A 15096-nucleotide genomic window follows, 5' to 3' on the forward strand; every position below is an offset into this window, starting at 1 on the left:
CTTTGGATATTTTCTAGTCCAGTGAAATTTAGGTGTCATGGTTGAATTTTTTCCCAGAAATGTTTTTCTTTTGGATTCTTTTTTCTTCTTCTTCTTCTCAAAAGGAAATAGAAATTAAACATCTGACTTTAGCATTGTTAACCTAAAATAAAATAATGTGTGGAATGAGAATCAGATAAATAAATTAGGGTGTGTATATTCTGAAACAAAATTGCAAGTTTGAACATATGATACAATATGACTTAAAACAATTAGATGAATTAAAAGGTACTCACATGATGAAATTTTGAGCAGATTGTACCAAATTTAAAGTAAATTACTAAAAAAAAAATGTAAAACCAAAAATTAGTCCTATACATCTCATATCTTTAGTAGTGGTTAAAGCTTGAGAACAGTGGATCAGAGAGTACGTATATCTGCCTTATGCACTGGATGTTGTTGATTGTGGATTGCTTTGCATAATACTGTGCTTCTCAGAGACACCATGATTATTTTGTATGGCCGGAAAAACAGTTTTTTTGTCGAAGAAGAATCTCAGTAACTATGTCTCCCAAGTTTATTTTACTTCTGTCACTAAACAGTATAGTTCCTATGAGATCATAGTGGAATGGATTTGTCAAGGTAACAAAAAGATAACTTATTCAAAATGAAAGCTTTAATTTGTATTTATTTGCTGATGATGGAATGTCTCATAAATTGTTTGGGAAAACAGACCTGTTGGAACCATCAGCCCTCTAACACTTATGAACACAAGGGTCCGGCCCCTGTAGCTCAGTGGTTGAGCATCAATCCATGAACCCGTATGGGTTCCATCCCCAGTAGGGGGCATGCAGGAGGCAGCCAATCAATGATTCTCTCTTATCTTTATCATTGATGTTTCTACTTTCTCTCTCTCTCTCCCTCTCTCTCTCTCTCTCTCTCTCTCTCTCTCTCTCTCTCTCTCTCTCTCTCTTTTTCTCTTCCTCTCTGAAATCAATAAGAACATATTTTTCCCCCCAAAAAAGAACACAAGGACTTCTGAGATAATTCTTTGTGTTTTAATAATCTATTATTTACTTAATTTCTCCCAGCATCTCTTTCCTTAACTATAAAATAATACAATAATTTTATTTAAAGAACGAGGGAGGTTAAATGAGATAATGTATGAAAAAGAAAAAGTCCTCTAAAATGTAAAAAAATACCATGAATATATACTAGGTCTTTGGGGACCCATTTTCTTCTGTTTCCCACTTTTCTATTAACATGCTATTGGTGCTCATTCTTCCCAGATAAGAGGACTGCAAATACAAGGGAATGCTAATGTTCTTAACTGTCTACTTTATTAATTCTGCCAATCGATAAAAATGAAGAACCCTTTAAATGCTCAAATGGATTTGTGTTTATTACAAATGTAAATTAATAATTGAAAAATAATCTTTAGTTCATGGAACTGTATCTCTGTACTTAGAGTTCTTTTTTATAGAGGAAAAATAAACTCTCTGATACCACATAACTATTTGACAATAGAAGACCTTTCCTGTACAATAAGTTTTAAAGATTTTAACTGATTGAAATAAAAATAGTAAAGAAATAGTGAAAGAGCCCCCATACACAATGCATATGGTGAATGAAGCTATGAGGAAGAAAGTCCAGTTGCAATGGTCTTTAAAAAATAGGCCTGCCCGGGCTGGTGTGGCTCAGTTGGTTGGGCATCAGAAAGTTGCACCAGAAAGTTGCTGGCTTAGTTCTGGTCAGAACACATGCCTGGGTTGTCAGTTCGATTCCTGGTAGGGTGTGCAGGAGACAGTCAATCAATGTTTCTCTCTCACATAGATATTTCTTTCTTCCTTTGTCTTCCTTTCTCTCTAAAATCATTAAAAAAATATTAAGTAGGCCTGACAATGACCACTGTGCTGCAGTTCAGTGGCGCTTTTGTTGTGGTTGTTTTTAGATGGAGAAGGGAATGATCACTAGCAGAACTTATGTAAAACATTCCTGCAGAAGTCAGAGTCAAGATGGGCTTAATTTATTCGGACAATTGATGTAGCTACATAAGCACCTCTTAAATTATTCATCTTTTCAGTAGAAAACTCCCCTCTGGAGAACTCAGGATTGACGTATTAGACCCACATTAATTCAAATACAAATTTATTTAAAAAGTCAACACACAAAGTAAGTCATGTTCTTGCATAGGTCTTCAGTACACAAGAAAAGACTCTCTGTTTTAAGAAAATGTCTACCTCTATATAAAAATCAAAGTAAAAAGTGATATTTTTTCCTGACCTGGCTGTTGAAGAATCCTTTTAATAAATTCAGCTTTGTTTCATCCATAATGCAGTACTTTTTTGCGATGAGGTGAACCTAATCAGATAAACCAGCGAGACGAGGTATTGCTAGAAGAGCCTTACTATTACCGGGAATGAACAACAGCTATTCATTTTTTAGGTGGAGGGCTGTGCGTGGTAACAGCTTCAGTAAATCACCAAAAGTGCTAGCAGTCCTTTCCTTGGAAGGGTTGAGACTCTGGTAATTAACATGAAGCCTCTTTTTCTAAGCCTCATGGTTTTGCAGCCTTGGAGCACAAGGTATACTAAAGGTTTTTACTTTCCTTCTCACTACTTAGTTCTCATTTTGAGAGTTAAGTACAGACTTACATTTAGCTTCTGATTTGACCAAAAAAAAAAAAAAATGGGAGAGAGAGAGAAAAACATTTTTGTAGTCGGTGACCTTTGAAAGTGCATGCCATTCATTTAAATGGCAGTGAGGTCCTGAGTGAATACAAAGTCAGGAAAGAAGAGCTGAGGACCAGCTGGAGGCCAGCTGTGCAGACCAGAACTTTGACACAGAAGTAAGCCCATTGTGGAAGCTCTTACTGAATGTGGACTGTCCTTTTTCATAGTTTGCTTTCACCTCAGGCATTTGTTTATTTTGATAGCTCCAAAGCCTAAAGAAACAAGGGAAAGATCAAGTTTTATGAAATTACCTCTCCTGAGAAGGCAGATATCCTGGGGTGCTTTTTAAAAAATATATTATTTTTATTGATTTCAGAAAGGAAGTGAGAGGGAGAAGAAGAGGGAGAGATACAGGGGGATGGGGAGAGAGAGAGAGAGAGAGAGAGAGAGAGAGAGAGAGAGAGAGAGAGAGAGAGAGAGGATCATTGATTAGCTGCCTCCTGTACACCCCCTACTGGGGATCAAGCCTGCAACTTGGGTTGTGCCCTGACCTGGAACTGAACTGTGACATCCCAACCTTTACCACTGAGCCACGCCTGCTGGGCTCCCAGAATGCTTTCTATTATCACTCTGTCATCTAGGAATTAATAGAATTATTCTCACCATGTTCTCTGGACAGCTCTTAAATCATCTGGCAATCACAGAGTTTGCTCAACATAAAAAAAAAAAAAAAAAGTTTCTTTGGAAGAATTTGAGCCCTGGCTGTAATGTGCTCTCCATAACCACTTCTAAAATAACTGCTAGACACAAGCTTCTCAGGAGATTTATGGGCATGGAGTGAATGGGGGGGGGGGGGGGGGGGAGGAGACACAAGAGCATTTTATTTTTGCCTTTCATCATAGCTCTGGTACCCTGCAGGGGCATCGCAGAGAGAGCACCAGACACTCACCGTGCCTCCAGAACTGGGAGATTGGGTGTTAGGGGGCTGTAGCAGGGACCCTGGAGTTGTCTTTGCTAATTAAGAAGTCACCAAAGAGAAGCAAACAACAGCCCTTGTCTGGCCTGAGATGTTTAATTGTCCCCAACTTCCTCTTATAGTACAACTTTCCCTATAGCCTTCAACTTCATTGTGAATAATTAAGGCTTTTAAGCTTTAAGTTACATTTATTTGAATTGATTATATTGTCAATCAAGAGGAGCATTATCCAGAATGTCTTCTTAAAATACTAGTTCTGAGGGAGTTCATAGCTTTCAGTGAGGGAGTAGGGAAGGGAGATTGACATAGACCAGTGGTTGGCAAACTCATTAGTCAAACTCATTAGTCAACAGAGTCAAATATCAACAGTACAATGATTGAAATTTCTTTTGAGAGCCAAATTTTTAAAACTTAAACCTCTTCTAATGCAACTTCTTCAAAATAGACTTGCCCAGGCCGTGGTATTTTGTGGAAGAACCACACTCAAGGGGCCAAATTGCCACATGTGGCTCACAAGCCACCATTTGCCGACCACAGACATCAGCAAATAAATTCAGAACACGCTGGTTAAGCAACGATTTTTTTGGGGGGGGAGGGGGGAGTGGAGCAACTTGTCTTTTTGGCCTTTTAATAGCAACCCCTTCAAAGCAAAAATTTTTGGGGGAGGGGAAAGTGATGCAACTTCTCTTTCTGGGCTTTTAATAGCAAATAATCTTCTTAGAATGGACAGAACAGGGTCGGGGTGGGGGTGGGGGGGCTAGTATGACATTTGGTTGTCAAGAGACTTTACAAGGTCAGATCCTATTTTTATTACTTGGGCATGACCTTGGCTTTCTTACATTAAAAGCCAGCTCCACAGGCTTATTCTAAGTACTCTGGGTGACAGAGACGGAACCTCTTAGACTGCTAAATATGTCCACTAAATGTAGCAGAAACGGCTAAGTCGTGTAGCTGTGCTCTTTTGCCTTCTTTATAGTTTTATGTTAAGGAAATAAATTGATTCCCTTTTTTCTTTAATCAGCACAAATTTGGCTTATTGATGCATACCCGATCCTTTACATTTGCTTTGAACATGATAAATGTTATTTTCACATTATTGTGCATTAGTTAATTTTTTTAGTGTTTGTCAGGATTTTTATTCTGAGATCCATATCAGGCCAGGTGGGAGCACATTACAGAAAGAGGGGGAGATCAGATAACGTGGAAAAAGAGAGTCAAGATGGATGGTTATTTGGGGATAAAGTTTATTTTTATTTTGACATCATTCTTGGCAGTGATTTTTTGGATTTGACAGCAAAAGCAAACGCAATGCTAGTAAAAATAAACAAGTGGGACGACACAAAATTAAAAAGCTTCTATACAGCAAAGGACACCATCAGTAAAATGTAAAGGCAACCTTCAGAATGGGAGAAAATATTTACAAGTCATGTATCTGATAAGGATTTACTAACCAAAAACTATGAAGCTCTTATATAACTCAAGAACAAACAAAAAACCCAATTGGGCAGAGACTCTGAATAAACATTTCCAAAGAAGACAAACAGATGGACAACAGGTACATGAAAAGATGCTCAACATTATTAATCATCAAGGAAAATCAAAACTACAATGAGGTATAGCCTCCCATCAGTTAGAATGGCTAATATTTTTTAATCATTTTTATTTTTCAATTAAATTTGACATATAATATTACATTAGTTTCAGGTGTACAATCAGATACAATAGATAACTTACTGATTATCCTGATAAATCTCATACTCATCTGACACCATACATGTCATTACAATGTTATTGACTATTTTCTATGCTATATTTTATATCCCCATGACTATTCTGTAACTACACTTTATACTTCTTAATCCCTTCACCTTTTTCACCCATTCCCTTAAATCCCTATCTGGCAACTGTGACAATGTTCCCTGTATCAATGAGTCTGTTTCTGCTCTATTTTTTCATTTATTTTGTATTTTTAGATTCAATTATTGATAGAAATGTATTTACTGCCATTTTATTGTTCATATTTTTATCTTTTTATGAAAATCCTTTAATATTTCGTGATACTGGTTTCGTGATGAACTTTCTTAGCTTTTTTGTTTGTTTGTTTGTTTGTTTGTATAAGAAGCTCTTTATATGTCCTTTGATTCTAAATAACTTTGCTGGAAAGAAACTGAAGGTCCTTGCATTTCATCACTGAAGATTTGTTATAATTTTTATGTGGATGTGGGAGGATGTGAGTACCACATGTACCTATGCCTCCACTTTGACCAGAAGCCTAGAATGGCTAATATTAAAAAACAACAATAAAAAAATAACAAATGTTGGTAAGAATGTAGAGAAAAGGACCATTAAGAAAGAAAAAATTAGTGCAGCCATTATGTAAAATAGAATGGAGGTTCCTCAAAAAATCAAAATTAGAATTACCACATGATCCATCAATTCCAGTTATTGGAATATATCTGAAGGAAATGAGAACACTATATCCAAGAGTCATCTGCAACCTCATATTCATAGCAGCAGTATTTACCAAAACCAAGACGTGAAAACAGAAGGGTGTAAGGAAGTTGTGGTTTGTATTTACACACAGTGGAATATTAGTCAGCCATAAAAAGGAGAAAATGTTGCCACTTGTGACAACATAGCACTATGCTAAGTGAAGTAAGTTAGAGAAAGACAAATATAGCAGATCTTGCATAACAATTTCATTCAATGAGGTTTAGTGATAATGCTAACGAATACCTTCGGAGCTTAACTCTTGTTTATAGCAATTGTCCTATGGTAAAATAGATTTCATTATAAAGTCGCAGAACTGATTGACAATGTTAAATGAGGGTGTTACTGTACTGTATGATTTCACCTGTATGTTAAATCTGAAATAAATTTAAAAACTAAGATAAAACAGAACAAAACCATAGGAAACAAAATCCATGGTTGATTACCAGAGCTTGGGAATTGGATGAAGGTGATGAAAAGGTACAAGCTTCCAGTTATAAGATAAAAGAGACCCAGGGTTATAATATACAACATGACTATAGCTAATAACACTGCTGTTTGGTGCATATGAAAGTTGTTAAGTGAATATATCCTAAGAGTTCTCTTCATAAGGATGAAAACACTTTTGTGTGTGTGTGTGTGTGTGTGTATTTATATGAGACTAGAGGCCTAGAACACGGAATCTGTGCAGGAATAAGGTCCCTAGACCTGGCTGGCAATCAGCATTGATTTGCCTCCCTTCCCCAGCTGCCAGCTGCTGTCTCAGGCCCTCCTTTGCTCTGCACCGCCCCCTGGTGGTCAGCACACATCATAGTGAGCAATTGAACTTGTGGGTTCCTGGTTGAATTCCCAAAGGGACACTTTGCATATTAGCCTTTTATATATATAGATGATGGGTGTCAGCTAAACTTATTGTGGCAGTCATTTCACAATATATATTAGTCAAATTCCTACACTTTATACCTTAAACTTATACAGTGCTTTATGACAATTATATCTCAACAAAAGATTTGGCATAGGCATACCATTAAAATAAAGGAAGAATTCAGTGTTTCTTTTTGTTTGTGGCATATGTGGGAGAGGTGGAAAGTAGAACAAGCAAACTGTCCAACTTAGATGTTTTTCAACACTCATGGCTTAATATTTTAAATTTTTCAGGCTGTATCCACGCCATGCAAGTGCCCTGAACAACCTTGGAACACTAACAAGGAACACAGCAGAGGCAAAGATGTACTATCAGAGGGCTCTTCAGCTAAATCCACAGCACAACCGGGCTCTGTTCAATCTTGGGAATCTCCTCAAGTAAGTAGAATGTGTACCTTTGGCCAGGTGGCCTTGTAATTTCCCGAAATCCTTTTCTTCTCAATACTTGGTTATGCTGTTGTCTTCTCTTCCAAGAGTGAAATAATTAGAGATTTGAAGCTTTGGAAAGATGCAATACTCATCTGAATTAATTCTATCCCTTATCAGTCAAAAAGAATATTTTCCAGAGAGTCTTTCTGGAAGTATTAGTTCTGGGAGCTGCTCATAAATTATCTCTAGAGAAGTGAGATTAGGAAGGGATTATATGGTCAAATGAATTTAGGAAATACTGAGTTGAGTTAAATATAGTTCCTTAAAAAAAAAAGATAGTTCCTTTTTGCCCTAACTGGTTTGGCTCAATGGATAGTGTGTCAGTCTAAGGACTGAAGGGTCCTGGTTAAGTTCTGGTCAAGGGCACATACCTTAGTTTCAGGCTCAATTCCTGGCCATGAGTCGTAGGGTGCAAGCAGGAGGCAATCAATAGATGTGTTTCTCTCACATCAATGTTTCTCTCTCTCCCCCTGCCTTCCACTCTCTCTAAGACTCAATGGGAAAAATATCCTTGGGTGAGGATTAAGAGAGAGAGAGAGAGAGAGAGACAGAGAGAGAAAGAGAGAGAGAGAGAGAATAAATGTTCTGTAAAAAATAAAAAAAAAAGATAATTCCTTTATTGCAAAAATGTCTAGTATGCTAAATGCCCTGTGAATCCTCAAACAGGGAATATGGAATACAGCATTTTCTAAGTCACTTTTTTTTTTTTTTTTGGTAAGGCATTTCCCACGTATTTAATGAACATGCTTTTGGCAAAGTGCTGGTCTAGGGAAAGCAGTCTGTCCTAAAGGTGTAACTAAATGGTGTAACTACAACTCGTGTTCACTTTGTACTCCAGGTAAGAAACACAGTGAGGGATACCTGGAATTAGTAACGATTAGAGTAACTCTTGCTCCTAGGAAGGCTTCCCAGGCATAATCACTGGTGTTGGCTTTTCCCTCACTGCCCTATGAAAGGTTAATAGTGCAATTAGTATCACCAGAGGAACACACCAAGGGGTACTTTTGCCTCGTGTATTGTTATTAATAGGAAGGCTAAGCATGTTGGCGATGGTACTGGCAATGATTGTGAAAATGGTGGTGGCTCTGGAATTTAACTTCTAAACTAAACAAACAAAAAAAAAGGTTGAAATGGAAATCAAAAGGCAAAAATGGTTGGAATCAGACTATAGTGCTGTGTTTATCTGTACTTGTTAGGATGCTGACCATCTATACCCTTTCTTAATTGGCTCCCATGCCTCTACACTTCTAGAGAGGCTAATGGTGTGTTTTCTTCCTTTATCCTCTCCCTAACAGGATTGTTTGCATCGCCTCAGTACTTTTATGATTCACATTCTTCACTTTCCTGTTTACTCCTTGAATGTTATATATACAGATAGATATTAGTACTAATAACCTCCCTTTAAAAACAATGTTTTTGGGAGAAATGAGTTCTAATTGTTGTAGATAACAAGTTACAGGTTGATAGTGTGTTTTACTTTACTATTTTTATTAGCTCTTTTCCTATTTATGTGAAGTTCTAAGGACTCATTTTTAATGTCCTTGTTACATCTGTATATGTCTTTACTTAGGGCCCAAATAACTTCAGTCTGGATACAACCCTGTCAGTGTCTTTTGGGTTCCATGGATTATATAATACTGAGTTCAGAAATCATACAGATGAGTGTTTTTCCCAAAAAGACAGCTTTAAAAGCCTGTCTGTGGAAGGACGGTCCCTGTGAGGAGTGATCTATGATTATCATATTGTGCTGAATGTGCCTGTACTTCAAAAAGAAGGCAGAGATTCTTTTAAATTTCATCCTGTCAGGACCTGAACAAGAGATACACACTCTACCCTTCCATTTTCAATTCCCATAAGAGTGCCACTGACTATTATTTAGAATTAGTGTATGTGAGTGCAAAGTACAAGGACATATTTTTTGGAGCATGGGTAATGACTGCTTTTCACAGTGAGAGGGATACCTAACATAAGATTGTTTCTCTTTCAGTAAAATCAACTCTTGGTGATTATCCAAACAAACAACCATGTTTTACATTTGTATGGGACTGTAGTTTTCTAAGTGCTTTTTAAAGGGCCCTCTCAGTGATCAAAGTAGATGTGGAAGGAAGGTCCTAAGGGGTTAAGTTTCTGTACAAAGCCAACCTTGTTTACCTTCTGCTCTTTCACATTATACCAGAGAGCAAGGTGGCTATATATGTGTATATTATTCTTAGTTTCCAATAGAATAAAATCATCATGATAGCTAGCATTTATATAATACTTTCCAGTTTACAGGTGTGTGTTTTTATATTCATTATTTAATTTAATCTTGCAAACAACCTATTGTGAGAGGTATTATTATCCTCATCCCCATTTTACAGATGAGAAAACCAAGGTTTGGCAATCTCTTCTGACATTGGACTAGGCTGTGGCAGACCCAGGATTGAATCCCTGCCCTTGGACTTTGTCCTGTTCATTTTCCATTACTCATGCTGCTCAGATAGCTCTTGCTATCCAAAGTTACTTAGTATTTAGCTGTTCAATGGTATATGATTGCCTCTTGTGAGGAAGGTCCTTCCTGTTTTTCTTAAGCAAACAATAAAGGCTGTTTACACTATATCCCTCCATAGCAGAGAGAGGTGGCTCAGAAAACAGCTGAGTTAATCCACATTTAGGTAACTTTAAGTTTTACTTTTGCCTTCCTTATTATTTTTCTGCTACGTAGCCATGGTCAAAGGCAAAAAGAGGATAAGAAAATTATAAATTGGGTTTGATTGACTCATTTTACTATTTATTTCTCATTATGCAGGTAACTTTTAAAATTGTACCCTTTTTGTAATATAGAACTTAATGATCATCCCAAGAACCCAAGTTATCTCTTCAGATCTGAACAGTTTAGATTTGTTCCTTAGCAGGGAAAGACCTGGGAAGAGAAGACCTGGAAATAGAACCTAGATCTGTCTGACCCAGTATCCTTGACCCTCATCACCACACTCGACTGCCCCCTTGTGGTTCACCTCAAAATTGGGATATAGCCTACCGCAGCACTGCCAAACAAAAATGAGTCAGAATCTGTAATTTAAAATTTTCAACTGGCAATATTTCAAAACCTAACCAGGCGAAATTAATTTAATAATATATTTTATCAAACCCAAATGTATCTAAACTATTACCATTTCAACATGTAATTAATCTTTAAAATTATTTTTTAAATTGAACATTTAAAAATATTAATGAGAATACACTTTCCTTTGTATCATTAGTATTTGAAATCCAGTGTATATTTTACAGGACATCTCAGGCTACTTATATTTCAAGGAATCAACAGCCAGATATAGCTAGTGGCTACTATATTGGACAGCCAGACCTTAATTAACAACCTTGACTTTGAGAGAAATCTGAGTCTTTTCTAGGCCAGAAGTCCTAAATAAGATGTGATTCTTTTACAGCATCTCAGAAATCTTATGGCACTAGGACAAATTTCATTTGCATTCTTGGAATTATATGATGGAGCTTTTGACCTGTGCCTAGTAGTAGACTTCACTGAATGTACTGAGTGTTAACCAAATATAATTGGCCCCTTTCAAGACCATTTTACTGGACTTTGACGTTAATCTATTATGAGTCTGTGCTGCACATTTACAGTGTGACAAATTGATAAGGAGCAGCTTTCCATGCCAGAATTCTTAATTTATATTAATTATTGTTTGCCTTGCTTGGAACTGAACATGTAAAAGAAAATAGACAAGATTAGCATAACCTTTTTATGGATGAAAAGAGTAAAAGTCTCTGATGGCTCAAAAGAGTATAATAGAATATTTAAATTCTGGGCTTGAATTAAATAGTTGTGCTGTTTAAAGCACAATATGAAAATAACTTCTCTTAAAAAATCATATCATACCTCCCTTCCAAAAATCATATTATTGCCTAAAGCACCTTCCATTCATATGATTGGCTGTAGGAATTACATGGGTGTTACAATAAATCTTAAAATTAAAACAGCTTTTTGTCAAGAGCATTACTTACCTGTAGTCCCAATCTCATTATAGATACAATTATCCACAATTCTACTCTAAGATATTTACCACAAAAAAATGAACATAAAAGACTGGGATGTGAATATTCACCACATGGATATTCATAATAACTCAAACCTGTAAACAAACCAAGTATCCATGCATGAAAAATTATAAAATACTTCATGTATATGCAATGGGATACTACTGAGCATTAAAAAAATGTAACATGTAACAACCTGGATAAGCCTCAAAAACTTATGCTAAGAAAACTATCCAAACAGCAAAAAAGCACATAGTAAAGGATCACCTGAAAATGAAGTTCTAAAACAGGCTAAACTAGTTTATGGTGAAAAAAAATCAAAATAATGATTGCCAAACAGTTCTTTAGAGTAATTGTACCACATTTCAGTCCAACAATGGTGAGCGATCCCCTTGCTTCACACCCGAACATTTGGTTTCGTCAGTGTTTTTTTATTTCAGCCCTCCGTAGTCATTAGTGTAAAATCCACATGTGTTATCGATTCTGTTTCTTTCCTGTCATCCCATTCCATTATCAGGAGTTCCCTCTGAGTCTTCAGATTCTTCCCTTTCCAAACGTAAGACCCCGGGGACTCTTTCTGGGTTTAGCTACTCTCGCCAGTTGTTCTCCTCATTCCTTCCTTTCTCTGACCAAATTGACAAGAGGAATGCTTAGCACATGGGACTCCTCCTCCCTCCCACCTGTGCATTCAGCATTCCAGCGGAGCTGCGGTCTTAAACATCAGCTACAAATTTCCAAGGTTCTCTCAGCTCTCGTTCCCTTTGATTTCTCTGAAATGAAGAATATGACACCATTGACCGCCTTCCACTGCTTCGCAGCTCCTTAGTTCATTGCTGTATTACAACACATTATTTTTCTCTTCTGTTTCCAATACCTACTGTTCTCCCACCCTCCCTTTAAATGTAGGGCACCTGAGAAATTAAAGCAAGGACTCCTGTAGTTCATTTGATACATGTTTTATTCTCATTTTTTATGATCTTATATTCAGTGTCTTACAAAATGGAGTTCTCTGGGAAATGATGAGAATGTTTACCTACTTCCTCGGGATTTGGGAGTTGTTTGTATAGAAACACACTGCTAATTGTGAAAATATTTTTGTAAGTATCTCTCTCCTACCAAAACTCTGCTCATTCACGCTGTGATTACTAAAGAACTGGGCATGAGTAAGTTGTTTTAAGTCCACAGTGTGGTTTGCAAGAAAAGGTCCCTCTTCTCGTTCCTCTTGGCCCTGATGGCTGCAGTAAACCCTGCCGAGGCCAGGAGACAGCCCTGTCCAGGAAGCGCTGTGCGGGAGAGCACGCTTTAAGGGTCCCCTGGTTTTGTTTACATCCCCTTGAAGAAATTGAACTGTCATCATTTTCTTCCCTTGCATACATCTTTCTGACAGAGCGTAACTGCACAGGCTGGACTGCTGTGTGAGGGACAGGAGAGTTCAGCAGGCCCCTCTATCCCCCTCCTTAACCCTCATCCTCTTTCCCAGCTGCATCTTCAATCTAGTCCCCTTATCCTGTGCTGGGGAATGACTTGGAACAACTCTTGACTAGAAATGTAGCTTAAAGAAGGTACAAATCAATTAAAAGAGAAATGAGGGTTCCCTGCTGGCGTGGCTCAGTAGGTAAGCACGGACCTATGAACCAGAAGGTCCAGGTTTGATTCCCAGTCAAAGGCACACGCCTGGTTGCGGCTCCATCCCCTGATGGAGGCATGCAGGAGGCAGCCAATCAATGATTCTCTCTCAGCATTAATGTTTCTATCTCTCTTCCTTCCTCTCTAAAATCAATAAAACTATATTTTTTTTTTTTTTAAAGAGAGAGAAATGAGGGTAATCACTGGAAATTTCTTCTTGCACGTATCATCTTACTTTAGGGGACCAGGCATCTCAACTTTCGATCTTAAATCCTGTAGGAAATCAGCTCTGCCCTGACACAGAGACTGAATGTGGAACGTAGGTTGTTAGAGATTATTCAGAGGCTTTCAGACCGGAAACTGCTGGATAGTCCAGGAGGAGAAGCGGAAGGACAGGAAGAGGAAGGCCTGGTCTGTGTGTTTCCTGGGCCCCATACCTGCCTGTGGCCCACAGGGTCTGCCCGGGAAGCGCTATGAGGAGGTGAAGCTTGCCTCAAAACCCCCCCCCCCAATTCTTCATGTCCCCTTACCAGTTCTGGCAACCTCCCTCCCAGGCTCCCCTCCCTTGAGCAGGCTCACCATGTTGCCACCTGCCCGCTGGCAGCATTGCTGGGCTCTCTGCCCTCAACCTTTCTGCTGCCTCCCCTTCTCCCAGTGAAAAGAGCACTAGTGACTGACAATTGAATGGCAGACCACAGAGTGCTCCTCCTGGCTCAAGAACCTGCCCCCTCTGCCACACTCCCCGCAGGCCCACAGCTGTAGGCCTCAGTGAGTTTGCATCTCAGCTTCCCATGTAGTAGCCTGCAACCTTAGGAAAATGCATTGCCTCCCATTTCGAACTAAACACGAGAATGCATGGAAGTACTTAACATAGGACCTAGCCCCAATAAAGATGAAATAAGTTTTAGCGGTTTTTAATTATTACTAGCCCAGGGACATCATTTCTCACTTCTAATTTGAAGCTGAACTTCTTAGTATAAAATTAATTATGAATGAGAAATTGGGAATACATTTTCTTCCCCTGCAGATGAGCAGGTCTTAAGACAATATTCAACCTCCTTGAGACTCCGTTCCCTCAAGCTCGAAATAAGGGCTGGGACCCGGTGATGCTGTAAAGCTCCTGAGCTGCAGGAACCCGTGGTTTTAACGATGACTCCAAGTTTTTGATCTCCTGACTGAAGTGTCAGTAGAAGAACAAAAAGGAATGCGAAAGTCCCTTTTGTCTTCAGAGGCAATGCTTGCATTCAAACAACATCTTGCCTTTGCTAAGAAAGCAATCAGTGAGGCTGAGGTAGGAATCCCAGGTGGGACTCTGGGTGGAGTGGGGAGAAGGAGCCCATGGTCCCAGCATTTCCTGCATCGGCACACGCGCCAGATGCCCTGGTGAGCTCACTGCCCCTGAGCGTTTATTTCACCCTCTCCCCCCACCCCCAGGAGCCTGGAGAGGTATAAAATCACTTGCACATTTCACAGATTGGGCCACTGAGTCTCAAGGAGCTGGAGCATCTAACCCAAGTCACACAGCGGGCGAGGGCGGAGTCGGGATGTAGGCAGCTGTCAGCCTGAGCCTTAAACCAGGGACAGGCCTCCAACTGCACCCTCTACGTGGCCCTTTACCTGAGGGGTGAACAAACCTTGGCCAAGTCAGGCTCTCAGCTGCCCTCTTCTCAGGTCCCAGCCTAAGAGCATGATTTCCTTACCTTCCTTCAAACCACTGAAGGGCTGAACTTACATAAATATTTGCCTGCACTTCGAAGAGATGCTGGCCTGGCACCATTATCCCCATCCCCTCCCAGCCCACCTCCATGCGCTGTGGCTCAGAGCTGGCTCCCTACACGCAGGAGCAAGGCCACTGTGGGACATGCATCCCACTTCTGGGGTTCAGGGCAGTGGCTGCTCTGAGCTGATGACAAAGAACATCAAGAGCCATTCACAGGAATGAAGGAGGAGGGGGCTCAGGGG

The 15096-nt window shown here is 39.1% G+C and overlaps 1 protein-coding gene across 2 annotated transcripts in view; it reads left to right on the top strand.

Annotated features, from left to right (window-relative positions):
* TMTC1 (transmembrane O-mannosyltransferase targeting cadherins 1) overlaps nucleotides 1-15096 on the top strand; it is a 226122-nt gene that overhangs the window by 170482 nt on the left and 40544 nt on the right. For both annotated transcript variants that reach the window (XM_084877142.1, XM_084877143.1), the window contains one exon: nucleotides 7276-7419. In XM_084877142.1, the coding sequence (XP_084733268.1) occupies nucleotides 7276-7419 (144 nt within the window). The remainder of the gene's footprint in view (nucleotides 1-7275; nucleotides 7420-15096) is intronic.

The sequence above is a fragment of the Pipistrellus hanaki genome, assembly GCF_964339955.1.
Source record: "Pipistrellus hanaki genome assembly, chromosome: 3".
NCBI classification, from domain to species: domain Eukaryota; kingdom Metazoa; phylum Chordata; class Mammalia; order Chiroptera; family Vespertilionidae; genus Pipistrellus; species Pipistrellus hanaki.